Here is a 23,059-nt window from a genome sequence, read left to right as displayed (position 1 = left end):
GTGCAATACACTGTTAGCTACGGATGAGGCACTGGGTCTTTATGTACATGCTATATTATACAATCTCAAGTTATACTATACTATTCTTAAAGTGACCTTTCCTTTTGTAAAGTGGCCATAAGCGTGAGCGTGTGCAGCATGAGTGTGTGTTTGCTCATGTTAAAGTGGCTGCTAGTGTGTGAGCATGTGCAGTGTGTGTGTTGTGTGTGTGCTCATGTGTGCTTGTGTGTGGAGAGTTCAGTGTTCAAGGCTCTGATGGCCTGGGGGAAGAAGCTGAGCCGAAGTCTCTCTGTCCTAGTAGCTGGTGTTCGCAGGGCCTTCTTGTCCTGTGCCGTGCTGTTTCCATACCAGGCAGTGATGTTTCCAGTCAAGATGCTCTCTACAGCTCCGGAGTAGAAGGACTGGAGTATCTTACGACTGAGTCTATGTGTGTTGTCCATGTCAGATCCTCTGAGATGTGGACCCCCAGGTACTTAAAGCTGCTCACCCTGTCCACGTACTGTTAAGTGTGTGTGTGTGTGTGTGTGTGTGTGTGTGTGTGTGTGTGTGTGTGTGTGTGTGTGTGTGTGTGTGTGTGTGTGTGTGTGTGTGTGTGTGTGTGTGTGTGTGTGTGTGTGTGTGTGTGTGTGTGTGTGTGTGTGTGTGTGTGTGTGTGTGTGTGTGTGTGTGTGTGTGTGTGTGTGTGTGTGTGTGTGTGCGTGCGTGCGTGCGTGCGTGCGTGCGTGCGTGCGTGCGTGCGTGCGTGCGTGCGTGCGTGCGTGCGTGCGTGCGTGCGTGCGTGCGTGTGTGTGTGTGATGCTAACCGCATCATTCCATGCACGTCCAACCTTTTCCCCTCCAAAAGCGTTGGCTATTACGCAGGATTTGTAATCACCTTAAGAAAACTTGTTTTAACCCTTTGTAGTGTGGTAGTGAAAAGGTTAACCTTCTGTAGTGTGGTAGTGAAAACCTTAACCCTTTGTAGTGTGGTAGTGAAAGGGTTAACCGCATGTAGTGTGGTAGTGAAAGTGTTGACCCTTTGTAGTGTGGCAGTGAAAGGGTTAACCTTCGATAGTGTGGTACAGTGGTAGTGAAATGTTAACCTTCTGTGGTGTGGTAGTGAAAGGGTTAACTTTATGTAGTGTGGTAGTGAAAGTGTTACCCTTTGTAGTGTGTTACAGTAGTGAAAGGGATAAAGGCAAATCTCAAAGTGCTATAGTAGGTGAAATAGCCGCTTAAAACAACCATACAACTACAAAACAACCAATAATCAAACTACGAAATGTATTAAAAAGAAAAAGAAAAAGGCCTGTGTAGGGGTAGACCGCTCGCTAAAAACGGGCGGGGTTTGCGCCGGATAGCCAGAAAGGGTGAAAATAGTTTAGACATATGGGCGACTTGACCCTGGCCTGCACGGCAGGAGGAGGGGAGCCCCGGCGGGCATGGCCCTTCCTGGGCAAGGCTCAGGACATGGTTGCCTTGTCCCTAGACTGCATGACAGGAGAGAAGCAAGAGTCTTAATTTGAATAAAGGCCAACCTCCTGTACGGGAAGTTGCTGTGGAGTCGCTGGGGGTCTGAAGGGGGCCTGGAAGCCGGGTCGGAGGTGGGACGTGCAAAGCTGAGAACTGGTTACTGGCGGAGGAGCGAACGGTGAGTGTGGTCTTAGCTGAGAGTTTATTGGAGGTAATGGGCTCACATGAGAATTTGGTAATTCGGCTTGGTAGTGGTCGTGGCACGCGTGAGCATGAGGGCGAGTAAGTAATTAGCTCTTGGAGGGGAATAGAGAACTGATTGGTCTTTGATCATGAATCCCTTCTCCTGAAACTATGTGAAATTACTTTGATTAGGGTAAGGGGTGTGAATGCAGGAGGACATAGTTACATACCCTACCATATGATGTGGAACAACAAACAATTAAGAGAAGGCCCTGTTAAAAAGGAGGGTTTTTAGGCCTATTTTTAAAAACATCAACATTCTGTGGTGCCCTCAAGTGATCAGGGAGATGGTTCCACAGATGAGGTGCCGCAGAACAGAAGGCCCGATCCCCCGTGGTGCGGAGCTTGGTCCTGGGGGGGGGGGGGGGTCACGGAGAAGCAGGCTGTCGCTGGATCTTAAGAGCATTTCCGTGGAGGCACTGATCAGGAGAAGTCTATTTTGAAGTCAGTCCTGAAGCAGACGGGGAGCCAGTGCAGTGAGTGTAGGACGGGTGTGATGTGTGATGGTGTTTCCTCACTCTCATCAGGATCCTGGCAGCGCTGTATTGGATGTACTGGAGCTTCTGGAGTCTCCTGCCAGGGATCCCAGTGAAAAGTGCATCACAGTAGTCCAGCCTTGAGGAGATAACAGTTACTCTCTCTGCATCTGACAGGTTTCAGGCGGGACGGAGTTTGGAAATGTTCTAGATGCGGTAGAAGGAGTGAAGGAGACGTAGGCCAAGTGAAGGTCGAACCTAACGCCCAGATGGGGTGACTGATGAGGAATGGGGGAATGTTTTGGCCAGTAAAAGGCGATTGGTGAGTTATGGGTGAAAACCGTACGCCGACGTGGTGTGCGGGCTGCTGACCATGAGGGCTTTTGGAGCCGTTTAGTTGAAGGAAGTAGCATTTCCAGCCTTTATCTCCTCAAGGCAGGTGCATAATAATGATGGAGCTGCAGACGGGATCGGTCTGTTTGTTTTCTTTGGTCTGACGTTAATTTGATGCATCATGTCATTAGAGGCACTAGCAGGCACCTGCCTACATCTCTTCTGCGCTGTGTGCCAACACACCCTGTTAAGATGCAATAAGGCATTTTACCCTCCTGTTGTGGCACACTGAAATGCGTCACAGCGCAAACACACCAGCCACGCGCGAACAGCACGCGTGGCCGGGCACACAGAGTCCGACTTCAGAGTGTGCAAAAGTGCACGGAGGAAGGCACATTTTCATTTGGAACAGCTGTAAATGCCTATCTATTTACGAAGTCAGTCCCCGTTTGAAGATTTTTTTTAAAGATTTACAGTTCCAGTGTTCTATTGTGCATTTTGCATGTATAACCAGTTATTATATAATTAATTAGAATGTTATAATTCATTTTAGAATGATGATCAGTGTGACTGTACTCCTGAAAAAGTATAGTAATATGGTTTATTTGTATTGGTAAAGATACAGACACATTAGCTGGTTGAACAACATCTATATGTGTGGTAAAAATGCAGATATTGAGTGTATTTCTGTGGAAATGCGCGTGGTGCACGCCTCTGATTTGGGCACAGCTACGTCTGTTAAGATGGGAGAGAAAGTTTGCGGGCGACTGGTGTGTTTGCGCTGTCAAGATACCCCAGCCAGGAGAAAAATAAAAGCATGGACTCTGAGCAGAGCACATGTAGATCTTTGTCTATAGACCTTATCACGGTCTGCTGTCTTTAACTGTGAATATGTGTATTTTGTGGGATGTGATATTATCTTAACTGTAACATTTAGATCACATACATGGGCTACAAGGGATACCGTTGAATGTTTCTTTTGAAAAAATGTTTTTCAATTCACAAAATGGCAAGGTGATTTTTTTTTTTTTATGAATTATGAAAGAGCAACATCCCACAGACACCCAACTGCTTTTGAAAGCCATGTTGTGAGCCTGCTCTGATGTCTTTGCTGAGAGGCCTCATTTGAGCACCTTTGGGGAGCCAGTGTGGGTGTGAAAAGTAATTAAGCATCTAGGTTGGAGGAACAATGACCAACTGACCTGTTTCTCATTAGCTTCTCTTAGAGGTGCCCACAGTTGCCAACAAAGGGAGCGGTGCCGTGGTCGCCTGGCAGTGAACGCAGAGGGGTTTATTCATACATTTTCTGGGGTCCTCGAGTATCAAGTAAAGTAACAATACTAAGTAACTTTGAGATTCTAGCTATATGCAATAATTAAAGGTGCTATAGTAATCTAAAAAAATATATATAATATTTTTTATTAATATAATATTTTAAGAAGACATCCAAAAAGCTTTTAGAAAGGTACAGAATAAATTTTTTATTTTTATATATTTTTTTATTAACTCATTCAGCGCCAATCACGAGAAAAGTCGGGTTAACTCGCCAAGCGCCAATCACGAGAAAACTCAGGTTTTAATCGTTATTTCTTTTATTAGCGATATCTATTCATTTTCATCCATCCATTCTGATGTTAGCGTTGGGAATGGGTCTGAGCTCGCAAAAGGGCAAATACCGCCGCCTACGCCTTCCAGCTGGTATTGCACTCCACTGGGAATGGTGTAGTTTCTTTTCTAGGACGATCCGAGCCGTGCGGGCGGGGTTTAAATACTCAGGTGAGGTAACCTGTTTCAACGATACATCTGAGAGGCTGCCCCCCCGCCCCCCCCCCCCCTCCCCCCCTCAATATGCAATGCTGTTGAACGTGGCACGGACCTCCTGTCATCAGGTGTCATCAGGTGAAAAATGACAACGTGTTTAGTGTATTCCACTAAAATGCTATTATCGCGTCTTTCTCTGGAATTACTCAGAAGCACCCAAACTATACTCATATTCAAAACGGTATAAAACGGAAATGTACCAATGAAAAAACAATGTTGACTGGAACCTAAACTAACTTTAGGTTAGTTGTAACGTTAGTTTAGGTTCGTGTTAACGTTAGATAATGTACAAAATAAACGTTTTCCGCTGCTATAAACGTTGCACTTTTATTTTGACAACCCCAGAAAGGAAGTCATTATATATGCTTTACGATCCTGATCTGTGTTAGCTCCGGTTAGCTCAGAGCGTCCGGTATATAACAATACCAGCCATTGGATTACTGTTTTCTAAATTGGGGAGGCTTTTAATCGTCAAGGTAAGAGGATTTCAAGTCATGGTATCCATAAACTTCAATCGGTTCGGATCTTTTGAATGAATGAGAATGTAAACAAACACAGCGTCACGTTGAAATCACTGGCTGCGCTCAGAGAGGAGTGGTTGGGCCAAAAAAAAAATCAGAGTATATTTGCTTATAAAACGTAATTGTCTAATTCAATTATTTTTTATTTCTCCACGTGGTGAATACACAGGTCACAACATGTTTACATGAACGTTTTATGGAGTTGTATTTGGAGTGTATTCTGCAATCTGTTAATAAACTTTTCAATAAATCAATCAAACTATACACTGTAAGGCTCCGGATCTGCCTCACTTCCAGTGATGAAGCTAAGCTATGCTAACGGAGTGACTGTTCCCTAAGCTAAATGCACGCACAGAGACAAAAAAGGTATGTATCTTCTTGTCTAACTCCAGGGAAGATAAGCTAATTTCCCAAAATGTTGGAGTTTTCCTTTAAGCGCCTAAGGAAGTAGAGGCTTTGTCGTGCCTTCTTGATAACACTGTCAATGTATGTGGTCCATGTCAAGTCCTCAGATATGTGGACTCCGAGGTACTTAAAACTGTTCACTCTCAACTGGTGCCCCGTCGATGCTGAGGGGGCTGTAGTCCCTGACCCCCGACCTCCTGAAGTCCACAATCATCTCTTTTGTTTTGCTGACGTTCAGGGAGAGGCTGTTCTCTTGACACCATCCCGCTAGAACCTTTACCTCTTCCAGGTAGGCCCTCTCGTCGTTTGCAGAGATCAGGCCCACCACTACTGTGTCGTCAGCAAATTTGATGATTGTGTTGTTGTTCCGCTGTGCCACACAGTCATGTGTGTACAGGGAGTAGAGGAGGGACTCAGAACACAGCCTCAGAACACTTCTTCAGACAGGTGGGGATGACAGCCTGTTCTAAGGACAGGTTAAATATGTCAGTGAATACCGGGGCCAGTTGGTCGGCACAGACTTTTAGGACACGGCCGGGGATACTGTCCGGTCCTGCTGCCTTCCTATATTCACTTTCTTAAAGGTCCTCCTCACCTCATGTTCTGTTATCCTGAACACTGAGTCTCCATCGGCAGTGCCCCCCCCCCCCCCCTCCATTGCAGTGGTTTGTAGGCTGGTGTTGTTATTCACAGCCTCAAACCTCGCATAGAAGATATTGAGATCATTTGCCAATTGGATGTCACTGTTCAGCTTGAGGGAGGTGCCTTTGTAATCTGTCATCGTTCTGAGGCCCTGCCACATCCCTCTAGAGTCAGCCTGTTCATATTAAAGTTAAATTGTATCCCTGTAGCGCCATTTTGCTTCTATTACTGCCCTCCTTACGTTGTATCTCGCCACCTTGTGGTCATTCATGTTGCCTGTCTCAAGCCTGGCGTTGTATGCTGAGGTGCGCGCTTTCAGAGCCTCACGGATGGATTTGTCCACCCAGGGCTTTTGGTTTGGGTAAACTCTAATTGTGGTAGAGGGGATTGTTTCTTCTACCAAATTACAAACAAAGTCCAGCACTGTTGGTGCACAGGTCATGTAGTCATGTAGTGCATATAGCGACAACGATAAGGTAGTAGTTGGCAATGAATCCTGCCTATCTCCCAAAATCATAATCACCTCGAAAAGGCATTATCCTGCTCTCACTTGCAAAATTCACAGGTTGACACCGAGAATGGTAAATGGTAAATGGCTGCTTTTTTATATAGCGCTTTTATCCAAAGCGCTTTACAATTTGTTACTCACATTTTACCCATTCACTCACACATTCACACACCGACGGCGGAGGCAACCATGCAAGGTGACACATCGACACGCTGCCCGGGAGGAAACCTCCGGATTGCCAGACGACCACCCTACCTCCCGAGCCACTGTCGCCCCAAGAGAACATTATGATCTGTGACGGCTGTGGCTGAAAAGGGTACAGTAATAGAACATTTGCTTGAGCTTTTAAGGGGACGGTTTAATGAAAGGGAATGTGCTCAATTATTCTCTCACATACTGATTATGTCTATCACCACAGCAGAGAACTTTGTTATAAAGGTTACCAGTGGTTTTAACAGCCCACTTTTCTAATGATTTCAAACAAGGTGTGACAAAGGTGCCTCACAAAAGCCCTTTGTACTGTAGATACCACAGAAGAGAAGTGGCTTTCTAGTAGGGCTTGGTCGACTCATCGATGCCATCAATTACATAATACATCTATTGACAACAATGACAACATCCACACTCTCTACAACTATCATTGTGGTGCTTCACTAACAGCACAGCGACACATGGTTAGAGAAGAGGAAAATTGTGCCCAGCTTTCATCCCTGAATGGTTTCAGCTTGATGAGATGTTGGCCAAAGGTTTATAATTTGTATTACATTAAGCCTATATAGCAATTATGAGCAGAATTGGTTGAAGGTTTAGTTTGTCTCCCCCTCCCGCTCTTTTGTCTGCCAGCTGCTGTATCCTTCTGTGCTTTTGAGTCACTAACAACAGTAGCTTGTTAGCTAACTATCTAACAAAGCAGTTGGACAGTTATTTTTAGGTTGCAAGTAGGGATGTCCGATATTATCGGCCGACCGATATTATCGGCCGATATCGGCAGTAAAATGTGATATCGGAAAATATCGGTATCGGTAAAAAAAAAAAAAAAACAATAACAATTTTTTTTTTTTTTTTTTTTTTTAACATTTATTTAACCTTTATTTACCCAGGCAAGCAAGTAAGAACCAATTCTTATTTTATTTATTGTCAAAAGTATGCATGTTGGTTTAAAATTTTCATTTTTACTTTTTTAATGATCATATTTTGCACAGATAATGCTTACATTTAGAAAGCCTTTTGAATGCATCCAGTGAAATTATTAGTTACCTGAAATTATTCCGTTTTTTGGGGGGGAAACCCTGCATATATCGGTATCGGTTGATATCGGTATCGGTATCGGTATCGGAAATTGGAGTTGGACAATATCGGAATATCGGTATCGGTAAAAAAGCCAATATCGAGCATCCCTAGTTGCAAGGTAAAATATAACTGCGACTGTGACTCTTCAGCTAAAACTCTCTCTCCTGGAGCTACTGAGATACATTTTCGCCTTGATTAGTCCAGTAAACAGTGTGTGCAGCACGGCAGAATGTGTCTAGCATATGACACACTAGGATGTCAACATCAAAGTCATGGGGACGCGGGAGGTCAGGCAGAGTTGGGGGTCTTGTATAATAACATCATATTCAATCATTTGTGATTTTCCATTAATTTGAAATTCAGCAAACTTGAACACCAACATGTGGACAGTTCACACATGAAATGCAGCAGGCTTTTTCCAAATCAGAAGATGATTTTTTTTATTGAGACGCAGCCGAGTAGCAACAAGGCACTTGAACTTTATAGTGCACACTGGACACTGCACACAGGATCGTATGGCAGATGCAGAGTTAACAGAGATTAAACTGATTAAAACTGAACACATGAATATTCATAGGCTTCTAACAGTCAGCGCTAGTGACAATTTGTGACAACAACCGTACACACAACAAAAATTGCTGTCCGTGGTGCTGAAACATTTCAATACTAAGACAGTGACATCGGACCCGCCAGCCGCCAGCAATACATACTATTGTGACCAAGACCAAGCAAGTGAGCATGCACGGCGCAGGAGAGATAATAACAACACATTTGCCTACAGTACCTTAACTCAATCAGTGCCAGCTATTGGCCTCATCCTGTTCTAGCTAGGCCACGCTTTAAAAGATAGGAGTGTGTCACCTTGTTTGTAGAGCTAAATCTATATTTTATATTATAGCTATGGGTCCAATGTCATTGTAAATTCACAGTATGAAGCTTCCCTTCAATATGCCATAAAGAAATATTTTTTTCATCAATACGTTCCCGTTTTATACCGTAATGAATATGAGCGTTATATCAGAATGGTCTGGGATAATTCTTGCAAAGCTATAGTTATAAGGCGCTAAGCTAAACGTTAAATCGATTGCCGTTTCGGCCCCACACAAGAGCTAGAGTTAAAAATCCAAATGCATTTGATCAATATCATGTTCCATCATGAATGCATGAAAGGAGGGGGGGGGGGGCGTTTCTGATTATTTATTACCAGTAACGGCATTAGTATTGAATGCTAAAAACGCGTAGCAGCCCGATTGGTATGAAAACATTGCATGATCAAGCCAGAATTTATGTCGGATAGTCCTTACCTGTGGCCGGGAGTATTCCAAAAATAATATTCCAATTTTTGAATCACCATCTGGTACATCCAATGTCGATTAGGGCCACGGCATAATCAATCACAGCATATGCATCGGATGTCCCGTAGACATTTTGATGCGACCGATTGAACCTATAGCTTTGCCGTCTAGTGAAAATATGCGCCCGGAGACCTTACAGTGTAACACAAGGGTCTGGACTAAGGTTTACTGCAGCTCGATACCGCCACCTGGGAGAATCTGGCCGGTACTGCACCATCGGCGTCGCAGTAGGGCTTCTAACGGAAACATACGGGTCCCTGGCATTAAATAGGATATTCAAATCGAGAAAAAAAGAAAAATGAGCTAAACACGTAATATTACGTGGTCTGGCACCCAACGGTTGTCGGGCAATCGCGTAATATTACGTGGGTGGCACTGATTGAGTTAAGACAGTAGAAGACAGAAGGTGGTCTTGCACTCAGGAGTGGTGGAAATAAACTCCCTGATGAGAACAGTGAGTGTCCAGTGAGTCCAGAATCTCCTGCGCATAAATGCATTCCAGCATCAGCTGCCAAAACACCCCATCACCCCGTCACGGTGCTCCAGGCCTCGTATTGGTTCACAGTCTTTTGGTCTTTGGCAACAGCTTGTAAGAGTAATGCATTAATCAGTGTTTTTTTTAATGCTGCCAGTTTGATGACGGCCTCTGTGTATTGATAGGACTTCTCATGCTCCCTAAATGTTCCCGATGCCTTTTGCCAGTTGTTAAATCCTCCTTTCACAAAACTCCCATCCCGGATCCTGCCTGCCATTTGCATATTCTTGTTATCTATGGACCTCAGTGAATGTTTTCCCAGTGTCAGAAATATTGTGTCTATTACTAGGCTTGCTTAAATTGTGATAAAACAAAGGAGAATATGAATTATGATTTTTCTTTGAATCTTTGACAGTGAATAACACCATGCTAAAAATGACCAGACATGAAAAACTGCCACTGATCTCGTTCAGTACCTTCTTGAGATCATGTGTACAAAGAAATCTAAGGAAATTAATAAAGGGAAGATGATTAAACAGAAGGTTTTGTAGATACAGTACTGAATTCTCCCATCCGGACCAATGCAATTTGAAATATTATTATAGAATATAGAATAGCAGGCTTATAAATTACCTTATTATAGCCAATTCGTACATTTATGGATTGTGCCAAATCTTATATTTCAAATGGCTGAGTTCAATTTGGATTTAGTATCACCAGGCATGCATAGGAACTATAGGGATGCTCGATATTGGCTTTTTTACTGATACCGATATATCGATATTGTCCAACTCTTAATTTACGATACCGATATCAACCGATATCAACCGATACCGATATATGCAGGGTTCCCCCCCCCCCCCCCCCCCCCCCCCCCCAAAAACTGAATAATTTCAGGTAATTAACATTACATATCTCTTGTTGTGTAATTAACACAACATTATGCATACTTTGACAATAAATAAAATAATAATTTGTTCTTACTTGGTTGCCTGGGTAAATAAAGGTTAAATAAATGTTAAAAAAATTAATATATATATATATATATATATATATATATATATATATATATATATTATATATATTTTTTTTTTTTTTTGATAAGCGATACCGATATTTTCCGATATCACATTTTTATGCCAATATCGGCCGATAATATCGGACATCCCTAATAGGAACAGATAATAGCTCGTATAACCTCGTTAGCTGCTGGCGCTGAGCCTCCGATGTTCTCTCCTCCTGGTAGCTGGAGTGACAGGTGTCTGTGTCCACCAGCAGCACCCTCCCATCCCCCCCCTTCCCGCGTTCCTGTTGGGGCGGGACTAATCCAATCCATAAACCGTCCCTAGAATTAAGCTACCAATGTAGGCCTTGCATGGAATGTTTGTGATATATGAGATATATCAACAAAAACATAATCATTTGGTGTCTTATTACTGCATCCTATAAACAAGTCACAGTAGAACAGTAATATGCTTTTTCAGTGTTTTACCTGCTCTACCACTGCACCGAAATTATGCATTTCCTTTTTCACTAATGGTTACCTTTTTATTTTGAAGGCAGAATAGCGCCATCCTCAGTAGAAGCTGAGGAAGGGGTGTGCCTCGCCATACTGTCTTGCTCTTGGCTTTGTAACGTGAGCGATGTTAACACTACCAGGAACGCACAGCAGTTTTCCTTTTAGCTCCTGGTGGTGTCAAAAAGGTGTCTATTTTGTTTTGGATTGTTGGATATCATGCTACCACAGGTGATTTAACTAATTATGTGTGACGGTTACCTAGCAACAGGGTTTAAACTGTGTCTAAGCATTTACATCTGAATACATTTCATTCCGCTCAGATTGTTTTATTCCACATGTTGTTTTTCATAGCCGGACCTCTCTCCACACTGTGTTAGCGCTGTGCCAGCAGTCCACTAGTCTAGTAGGAACGATATAACTATATGAGGGAACAACCATAGAACTATATCAGGGAACAACGTCTCCAGTAGTCCACTTGACTAGTAGGAACAACCATAGAACTATATGAGGGAACAACGTCTCCAGTAGTTGACTAGTAGGAACAACCATATAACTATATGAGGGAACAACCATAGCACTATGAGGGAACAACCATAGATCTATATGAGGGAACAACCATAGAACTATATAAGGAACAAGGTATCCAGCAGTCCACTTGACTAGTAGGAACAACCATAGAACTATATGAGGGAACAACGTCTCCAGTAGTTGACTAGTAGGAACAACCATATAACTATATGAGGGAACAACCATAGCACTATGAGGGAACAACCATAGATCTATATGAGGGAACAACCATAGAACTATATAAGGAACAAGGTATCCAGCAGTCCACTTGACTAGTAGTAACAACCATAGAACTATATGAGGGAACAACCATAGAACTATGAGGGAACAACCATAGAACTATATGAGGGAACAACCATAGAACTATGAGGGAACAACCATAGAACTATATGAGGGAACAAGGTCTCCAGCAGTCCACTTGACTAGTAGGAACAACCATAGAACTATATGAGGGAACAACCATAGCACTATGAGGGAACAACCATATAACTATATGAGGGAACAACATCTGCAGCAGTCCACTTGACTAGTAGGAACAACCATAGAACTATATGAGAGAACAACCCCCCCCCCCCCCCCCGACACGCACTGAACTACTCAAACATTCCATGTAAGGCCTCTATTGTTTCACAAATTAATGGTCTCATTTGTTTACTGTAACTGTACCACCAATGTATTACAACCAATCTGACAATGATATATTTTGTTGAGAATTCTCTTTGTAGTAGCTCTTGTATAGCAGTCTGTAAATGGTTGCATTAATTGTCCATGCCCCACTGATAAAAAATAAAAATAAATGTACTGTACCTCTGATTATCTTAAATGCTTACTGCTTTACTCCAGTGATGACATAAATCAATGTCATAACAACAATTTTCAGTTTTAAGTCAAGTACTTTATAAAGTAAAAATACAGATTCAGGGATCCAGTCCAGGGAAAGGGTTGATATGACATACACTGATTAAATCCTTTAGAATTTGAGGTCCAGTATTTTTCTGATCTAAGTGAGTTATAGTGTTATTTCTAGGAATGGCATTTTTGGGTCATCAGTGTTTTGCCCCTTTTGAGATAATTAGCATACCAATAAGAGAGGCTAACATGGGATGTGAATTGTTTAAAGTACAGGGCCCTCATTTATCAACAATTCTTAGAAAGTGTTCTATCTTTGTTCTTAAGCACATAATTTAGAATGTGTGTACGCACAAAAAAAACGGGATTTATCACACGTGTACGCACACCTGTCTTGATAAATATCACTTTGATCCTACGCTGCAGCTCGTGCACGGTTTTACGTATTTGCATATAGCACCGCCCGTAATTAACCATATACGGTAATGGAACACCCCCATGAAATGTGGAAAAGTGGACTAAGCCGAGGGAAGCGTGTTATGGAGAAATACGCAGGCTGACAGACATGTACACGTACGGTGATGTCGGATATGGTATCTATTAACTTAAAGACCATATTAACTAATAAAGACCGTGCTGGAATATGACTGCCTTTTTCCGTTTTGTTCGATTAATACCCAGGGATTAAAGTTCTCCTCAATTTTATTCCAAATTGCGACGGATTTTCCGTAAATTTTCTACCTGCTGCATATGATTTGTAGATGCATACAATCTATTTTGATGTCGGTATTGGGTAGCCTATATAAACAATAATACGAGAGCATATACAAGAACAATGCATCTCACTGCCATGTACAGTATGATGTAGCCTATACGCCATGTGTAGCCTGCCTATATGTGATCAATACAAACTTGCACTTGAATTCCATCATGTCTGTGTGCGGGAGCTCACAAGGCTGTTGTCACAATGTAAATAAGAACGTGCACTGAAAAGTTACAGTATGTAGTTGGTTGATTATTTATATGACAGTCAGTAAACCCTTGCAAAAAGTATCCGTTTTATTTAATGAATTGAAAACATGCAGCATGCCTTTCCTCCCGGCAGCGACGACATTAAATGAATAAATTTTATCAGGCAAATGCCCATCACTGAGTGGAATCCCTTTCTATTCACATAACTGCATTTGTGATGGAGCTTTGACAGCTACATGGGTGGTACAGTAACAGTCTATTGCTCGATCCATCTACAATATCACGATGGACCGTGCCATGTATAGCCTGCCTATGTGATCAATAAAAACGTGAACTTGAATCCCATCATCATATTTATATGTTGTGTCTGTCCACTATGTTTATTACTTTGTTATTTCCCCCCCTATCTATGTAAAGCGACCTTGGGTCTCTTGAAAGGCGATATATAAAATGAAGCTATTATTATTATTGTTATTATTATTATTATTATTATCACGTCTGTGCGCGGAGCTCACAAAAAAAAGAAAACTGTCTTTTACTTTTAGTCTCAGTGAAGTTTCAATGGAGGTATCTATTCTAACCAACAAATTGAAGTAGAAAGCATTTCGTTGTGGCAAATCTTATTTGGAAACATGACACAAAATAATAGTATGTCGCTTTTTATTTGAAACAATATTTAATCGCGTTTGGAGGTGGGTGTTATGCGTCTGCCCCCCCGTGCCAAACAAGCAGGCCAACCTCTTCGCGCGTGAGCCCGTTATAACTACACTACTGTCGCTGAACTATAATGAATTACGGGTCATACAGAAGTTTAACACGCCAGTGTTGGAAGTAATGCACGGAAGCTTATTTCCGCGTTGCAGACATGCAGGCTTCATATTATACCACCGGGCGTCAGATACGCATGCTCCGAGCTGTGCTTAGATATACGCACAAAGTCAAGCACAAGTTCATTTGATAAGTCCCACACTTTGCTTAGAAATGATCGTACGCAGGGGTTACGCACATATCTGTGCGTATGCAACGTTGATAAATGAGGGCCCAGGTATCCTGGATTACAATGTTCTCTGTGGCAATAGACAATAATCGCAGAACCTTCCCTTTTTAAAATCTCTTTTTCAGGCGAGCAACCCGCACGAATATGCGCATGCTGCACAAAACACGTCATATCTCCCGAGACTGGATTCTTTTGAAACGGGATTTTTTTTTGCATGGGATAGTGCATGAACGATGGCATGCATTTCATTGTATACTTGTATGCCGTGACAAATAAAACTTGTAGAAATAAAAGTTTTTTTCCCTGTTGGAGTATAAATAGTGCCTGTCAAATGAGTCATACTATTGTCTCCATATTTATTCCAAATATATATCCAATTTTGAATGTTTAGTTTAGTATATAAGGCCCCGATAACATCGATCAAGTGTATGATGACCAATGCAATTATGTTGCATAAGTTATTGCAGCAATTTGTGGGTTGATACCATTCGTTACACAGATTTGGTGCAAAACTTTGCCATTTTGGAGCATGGTAAAAAATGCCTCCAAAATACCACAGAAAATTCACATTGTGATTTGGGATTAAAGGCTTTTGATATTTGGAGATTTCTGAAATAATTTTATGTTTTGGCGATTGGATGGCGAGCACCTCTGTTCTGGCAATTGTTCAGAATCATCCCCTTATGATCAATAAACCTAGGAAAGCTATACATTCCCCAAATACCCTACAGTAGGTTTCTAGTTTGTGCTTCTAAAGTTCCATGAGGCTGTGATTATCGTAGAGGTCACAATAGGTCATTTTATACGGTGAGGTAAGTTTCAAGCAATTGTCTCACTACAATGACATGGCTACTACGGGGACTAACATCACATTACAGTAATATAATTGGGCTCATTGGATCCACAAGAGTCTCAGGTTTCCAGTCATACTCAATGTATGTAATTCCAAGACTGTTTAGGGACCCCATATGTAGAAATGGTCAAATACAAAAAAAAAATGAATATGTTGAAAATAACACCTATTATTATTTCACCAGACTATGTTGGATTCTAGTATTTTCAGACGGGCTGTTTGGATGTACCTGGCTGTTATCTGGATTTAACGTTACCCTACTGCGTGCAAAGAACTACTTTGGTTCTTGACCAAAACTGCATGGAATTTATTAGCATAGAGTGGGCATGCATGTGATGTACAACATATGACTTCATTCAGAGAGGTCAAGGGCCCCCTTTGAAAATAGCCATCGAAGTTTTTCCCCCATAACAATTTTACCTAACTTTGTAGCATTATTTAGCCACCTTCCAAACATGGTACCCCAGGTTGTCTAGTTCCATATGGTACTCTAGCCTTAAAGCCTGCTACAGCCTCTGAAAGACAGTTGTGCTGCGCAGGTTAAAAACAGAGGAACTCAGAGGGTTCAAAACAAACCAACGGACAGTAATACCTTCCGTCAAATCTGTTCAGTGATGGATCAATGTACCCAGGCCCTAACTGCACCACTACAGAGAAAAAGCTGCCTTTTATTGGATTGCCGTAATATAAGGTTCCTTTCTGGCCATGGCCAAGTTTGCTAGGAGACTGGTCTGCATCCATAAATTGTAGATACTTTTCCCACCGTATAAAGTTTTCCCGCCGTCTAAAATCACTTTCAAACTGTAAGAGAGTAACGATAAGGGAAATTAAACGTCCTTTAGCTCATGGTCTTCTGTACCATCTGTAACAGCTAAGGTGCTTTATCGCAATAAAAGTCATTTTCAATGTGAAATGGAATGTGCCAGCAATGTGGTGGCTTTATAAAGGCGGTATGAATAGGTCTAGAACGAGCAATGCCACATTTCTTAAGAGCCTAGCGCCTTTATTTGCTACCATCTCTGTATGAAAAGAGGGTATGACTCCAGAGAGTTCACCTTCCATTCATTGTCACAGATGAGAGTTCTGGTTCTCTGGAGACAAACTTTGGGAGGGCGCTGTTCATGTTCACAAATGTGTTGCCAAACATTATGGGAACAAGTGTGCTTCATACTGTATGTGAAAGGCGTGCAGTCATGGACTGTGGGGACGACGAATCCGGAGCGCACGTGTTTAGATAGCATTACACACTTGTGCATTTTCTTCTCAAAAACACGTCTAACTTGTGGAAAAAGGTGCCATCGTGTTCCCAGCAGTGATGTACCTGAACGCGTTCAATGAACGATCGTTCATGAACGCGTTCGTATTTTGGGCGAACTTGAACTGAACGTACTGTATATCCGCTAAATGAACGTAATTGAGAACGAGTTCATTCTCAGCCCTGTGTAACGGAGTTCAAAAGTGCGTTCATTCTCGGCACTCTGTTATTATAACGGCGTTCAAAGATGTGCCATATTTCATATGCATTTCAGCCGAAAACTCAGTTAAAACACACTGTAAACTGGACAAAAATGATGCGTAAAAACCACCCGATCTGGCAACGTGCCTGTCACCCCCTGCTATTGGCTACGTGATCAGACTCCTCCTCACAACAAGCAGTGGAACAGTGCTTACAGCAGAATCTGCGCGCAGAAGCCGAGAGGCGCTGCAGCAGCACTCGCTCAGTCAGAGTCAGACTCTAGACGTCGTCGTATGCATTTAAAAGAGTTTACAATTCAAACTATTTGATAAACTTCTACTTTCAGCCCGGAAATGCATTCTGATAAACTGGATTAAGGATAAGCCTCAATTTTTACAAATGTGGTATAGAGAGATCTTCGGTATGCTGCTACCCCATGAAAGACACTGTGCATAGAGGCAACAACGCTTCCTTTCAGGAGGTGTGTGGGCCCCACTATTAGACTATTTTCCTGCTGAAATGTATCGGATCCTTCTAAAGGCCCAATGCCCCATTGTATGGACAGACCTAGGATAGAAAAAATAAATATATGTATGTTTACATGTGAATAGGCTCGAGGCAAGTGCAATAATGTACAGTGCCTGTCTTGGTCTGCTTTCCTTTTTGCTTGTTTTTCTTTTTTTGTTTTTGCTTGCTTATGGTGTGGATGATGGCATATAGATGAACTGGAGGACCCCCCCCCCCCCTTGTCCCAATGTGTGTTTTTGTAATGTAAGTAACTGTACGTGAAACATCTATAATAAAAAAAAATATTCAAAAAAGAACTAAAAAGAACTAAATTAGTTCATTTTTGAAACCATGAACTTTAGTTCAACATTTTGAATTATGAACTATGAACTGAACTAGTTCATTTAAAAAAATGTGAACTGTGAACTGAACTAGTTCATGTAGAAAGTGAACTTTCCCAACACTGGTTCCCAGATATGTTTTTTTTTCTCAGTGAGAAAGCGCCCCCTCCTTGGAATGGCAAAGAAAAAACGTTACATTTTCTCACATGGAATATATTGATATGCTGGACATGTGCTGGCAAACATTCCCCAGTTCACAGCAAGGAGAATCTTATCACGGCGTCTGACTTTGTCAACACTATTAGATTTAGCGGGAGTCAGAGATTAATAACTCCCGTGTAAATGGGGAAATGGGGAAGGGAGGGGCTGGGGGGGGGGGCACAGAAAGATTAATGAGTGTCAAAAACAATGAATTTCCATTAGACTGCGGAGTGGCATACGTAACGTGTACAGCTTTCCGAGGCTCCCGATTGGACGATAAGAGCTACTTGTTTCGAGGATTACAAATAAATGACCTAGTTTTTATGCCGGTGACATGTCTCGTCCTTCCCTGTGATATTCAGGTCAAAATGGACCCATTTTCTGTTTCATATACCAGCGTTTATTATGTCAGACGTACTACGCCGCGGTTTGATATGTTGGGATTTACCATTTGATTTAGGCTCCGTTACAGCCGCAATACCGAATATACAAATAAACAAATCAAACTGGTTTCTATTTTTTATTGAATTTCAGTATTTGTCTAAAGGCTGTGTAAAGGCCACCATGCATCATCAGACTGAATCTCCCTCCTCCTCCTCCTCCTCCTCCTCCTCCTCCTCCTCCTCCTCCTCCTCCTCCTCCTCCTCCTCCTCCTCCTCCTCCTCCTCCCCCTTACACACGCACACACGCATGCACATATGCACACATACTGTACCTTAGCTGTATCAGCCACCTTTCTCTGTGAACATGTTATTATTGTTATGGTGGAAGCGGCACATTTCTCAAGGGACAGCGGTGGTGTGTGCACTCACTGGAAACACACACACACACACACATGCATGCACACATACTGTCCTCTCTCTCTCTCTCTCTCTCTCTCTCTCTCTCTCTCTCTCTCTCTCAGAGGTGTGCTACAACATTGTTTAAAAACAATACTAGGGTTGTGGTGATGAAGAGCATGAAGTTGCATGAAGAAGCTGCAGCCACGAGCGTCAGAAATGACAAGTAGCTGAAAGCGCTCCTGGACAAATGGCAGAGACAGAAGGAGCGGAGCACTTGGACAAGGTCACTGGGCCAGAGAATGACAGCCGCTTGGCCGCGGATCGTTTCGCATTCCGGCGGCCTGGCGATGTGTCAGGCCAGAATATATCACGATATGAAAATGAGAACACAGAAGTCTACGGTTCCAAACACATCTTTTAACGCAGAACGATGAATGTTTTGGTCATTTTACCACTGGGTATTGTTTGTACCAATGACCACCAGCGATTTAGCTATTGAAACAGCTGTCCTGCCGTGATTAGCATACTGTACGTATAGCTTAGTTAAGGACCGGGGTGCGTTGTGTCGTTGAATCATTTGCAATTGAAAAAGCACTGATGTGTTGTGACAGCACGGTGTGCATTTCAATCTGAGAACATACATGCACAGCTCATCAGTTATGTCATGATTAATTGCTAATCATAGCAGCATAACTGCCCTGAGAACGTTAGTATTTTTTCTTGTTTGTATATGGACATTGTTGATGAGATGGTTAGACTATAACATGTCATAACATTTTGTTTAAAATATTAGTAAAAAAAAATATATATATATATACTGTATATATACAGTATATATATATACATTAATTGTCTTTCAATATTCAAAACATTACAAATATCTTCACGATATCTATTTGATCATAACCCTACTTCCTGTACGACCCTTTTTAGGATGTGCCACTGTGCATAATGCATTTAAACAGAGATGGTAAATTATTCCAAGATGAGACTCCTTTTAGGAGCTCATGGGAGCTCTTGTCAACCCCTATATGCAGAGGAAACAGCCACGAACGCCAAGCCTCTGCCAATCTGGTCAGCTCCTCCAACTGCAGCTCCATACCAGTCTTTTTGACATGTGGGTTCCAAGTCATTCTTGCCTTGTTTAAATTTTTTTTAAAAGGTTTGTTATTTTCTGACAATTCACCACTGTCTGCGGCTTCCAGTGTATTTTAAATACTACATGAACCCATGAAGTCACCACATCTGACATAAAATAGCTACAAATGTTTTCTGTAATGGTAAAAGATGATGAAAAAAACAAGCAAACGCCTTGATTTTTGTACAAAGTCGGAAATGACCTGATTCACCTTTAAGGAGGTACCAGAGCTAAAGACAGACTACAGAGGGGAACAACATTATACATGTAAGAAGCATATTTGCATATCTCTCTCTCTCTATCTCCCCCCCCCCCCCCCCCCCTCACACACACACAAAGTAGCAAGACATCGTTCTACTCCTGTTCTTGAGGGACTTCAAGGGTTGTCACTGGTGGTCATCCATTATCAGCTCCAAATTAAACACCCCGTCCCTCCATTAATCGACAGATTCCGAGCTCCGCCCCCTTTTCCTCGACCATCCAATCGTAACCGTTGCTTTCCTCTTACCTCATGAAGAAAACAATGCACATGTGCGGCTCACGTGTGACTGTGAGCGCTTCCTTCCTTAGAAGAAGCAAAAAGAAAGAAAGAAAGAAAGAGGGACAGCATGAGACGGAAGTGAAGATGGTCATCCTATTATTAGTGTTCTTCTTTTCATACGAGCTGTCTAACGCTGCCTGTTTCCCTCCTCCTTTACCCCCTCATGCTATCAGCGGCTGGGACCAAAAACAAAGTGAAAGGTGAGTTATCTCCTCCGCTTTCCCGTTGCATGATTTATGTTGGACACCGTTCCCAATAAACAATGTTCCCGTCCCCACTTTTATCTCTCCCCAGAGACTAAGGATGCATTAGCATACACTGCCTGGCGCAAGCCATACCCAGGATCACTGATAAATTGACTTTTTGGACATCCATTATGCACGGGGGCCTAGAAATACAGTTCCTGCAGTTTCTGTTGTTTGCGGGTCACTCAGGAATTTCATTTCATTTCACACCTTGATTTATGCAGGGATACAAACACACACACACACACACACACACACACACACACACACACACACACACACACACACACACACACTGTGTGCAGGCAGCTCGTTCTCAGGCGGTGTCCTGTTTACTGAGGCCACAAGAAACAACTAAAAGCCCAAAAAGAAAATGTCAATTTTGCAGAAATGTATAATATAAGACAGTACATTACATGGACAGTGCAGTCCTTAATCATTTCAATACAACAAGACAAGGCCATCACATAGAACTAGGACACCGGGGGCTCTATTTTCATGCTGGCGCAAGGCTGGTGGCTTGTAGAATAATTATCTATCTGCATGCTACCTTTTATCAGAAGAAGAAGAAGACGAAGAAGAAGAAGAAGTCTTTATTTGTGCAGCAACACACACACTTGTAAGATGGGCGACACACAGGAACAGACATTATGCATTGGGTCGCCGATTAAATGCAGAGCTCTGCTCTTGACGCATTATCATGTTTATTTTTTGTTGGATCAATCTTTGTCCTAACCTGAATGAATGAAAATGACGGTGTAGGATATGGAACACATCAATTGTATGACGTGAAAATAAATGATCCATTCATTCATAATCGGATCATGTGGGGTATAGCCTAATATACATGCAACCCCCTCTTTGGGGTTGATTTGGGGAATAGTTTATATGTGCACATCTGTCCCACTTCTTCTCCACTCCATTTGGTATTTTGGAGCAGAAGAAGAAGTAAATAAATGAGGAAAAGAAGCTGTTGTGTTGACGACCAGATCTCATGTCTCCTGTGTCATTATTTTATATATAAAAAAAAAGAAAAAGGTATATTATAAGTATAGGCGGGCTATTACTCTATTACTAGTTACATTGGTGACCGTCGTGGGATGTGAATCTGTGTCCAGGTTGGGATCTCAGTGCCTTAACCCCGGAACAGTGCACGCACAGACAAAAGAACGTACGAGAACGCACTTCTCGGTGGGGAGGATGACTGTAAACTACTGATGACTGAGTCGCTGTCCACCAGCACCTGCTAATGGGTCTGACCCTTTAGCTCAGCTGGTTAGTGCGGCCGCCTGTGGATCCTATGCTCCCAGCCAGGTTCAAAACCACTCAGTCACACCAGTCTATGAGGTGCTTTGCATCTAAAAAGAACATGCATCCAGCAGCATAAGTATCTGGATGAGTGATTTGATCCATAACAAATTTACACACAATTTGCCTTTTCTGATGTTGCTTCTTGCTGACGGATAACAACCTCTATATGCATACATTCCAACGATAACACCCCAGTGGCCCTCCATGTCTGGGAACTCTCACTGCGCCTATACACTTACTCTCCTACAGCATGTGGATGCTTTGGTTGCTGGCGTTTCCATTTTCTACCGATTATGTGTACGTGTGTGTATAAGTAAAGGGAAGGAATGGGGATTATGTTCTACTTTCTACTACTTTGTGTGATGGTTATCTAAAGGGAAGTGAAAATAGTTTGTTTAAAGTACGAGAGAGATGTATCACTCACTGAGATGCTCCACATCATAATTTTAATCTCAAATAGTGGCTGCATTAATTAGGCCAGTGTTTTTCTTTGACAAGATTTAAACCAAACCGAGTCATTAAATATACATGAATGAGCCGCGGAGGGCTTTTGAAAACAGAATGCTTTCTAATTAGAAAATGATTAATTAGGAAATTAGCTTTTGATTAATGGAAGATACACATTCAGCATTCACATAATTGAATTCTAGCTTGATGTTTCGAAGCAGTTTTGTTGTACATACTTTACATTGGCATACACCATGTACACAGAGATTAGCAGCGTGTGCCCTTGTATGGCATTCATTTGACAGACAAATAGGTACCACATTTCCTCAGACCTAGTTAATACGATTTACGTTTGCATTTAGTCATTTAGCTGACACTTTTATCCAAAGCGACTTGTACATTGTGTGCAACGCGTCAGCACAAGTGTACACCCTTGGTGGTTAGAGGAAAGTAGTATCGTTTGTCTAGCAGTGCTGAACTTGAGTGTTTCACTTTGACATAGTAGCATATAGCAGTATAGGAATACTGTAGTAGCATAGTACATAGTAGTATAGATATACAGTGGCTAGTAGTATAGTAAATAGTTGTATAGACATACAGTAGTAGTAAATAGAAGTATCGACATACTGTACAGTAGTAGTATAGTAAATAGTAGTATAGTAAATAGTAGTATAAGATATTCCTTTATAGTAGTATACTATAGTAGTATAGTACATAATTGTATAGACAATAAGAAGGTTAATTTTATTTTATTCAGATAGTGATTGAAAAGGTGTGTTTTTAGTTGACAGCGGAATATTTACATTTACATT

The 23,059-nt window shown here is 42.0% G+C and overlaps 1 protein-coding gene across 1 annotated transcript in view; it reads left to right on the top strand.

Moving 5' to 3' along the window:
- cadm2b (cell adhesion molecule 2b) overlaps window positions 1-23,059 on the top strand; it is a gene marked incomplete at both ends in the record, with an annotated part of 425,499 nt that overhangs the window by 206,759 nt on the left and 195,681 nt on the right. Inside the window, one exon of the mRNA XM_084328310.1 lies at window positions 20,418-20,444. Within this exon, the coding sequence (XP_084184436.1) occupies window positions 20,418-20,444 (27 nt within the window). The remainder of the gene's footprint in view (window positions 1-20,417; window positions 20,445-23,059) is intronic.

The sequence above is a fragment of the Notolepis coatsorum genome, assembly GCF_963971535.1.
Source record: "Notolepis coatsorum genome assembly, chromosome: 1".
Taxonomy (NCBI): domain Eukaryota; kingdom Metazoa; phylum Chordata; class Actinopteri; order Aulopiformes; family Paralepididae; genus Notolepis; species Notolepis coatsorum.
The sequence above is the reverse complement of the archived record's forward strand: the minus strand, read 5'-3'. Positions and strand labels throughout refer to the sequence as shown.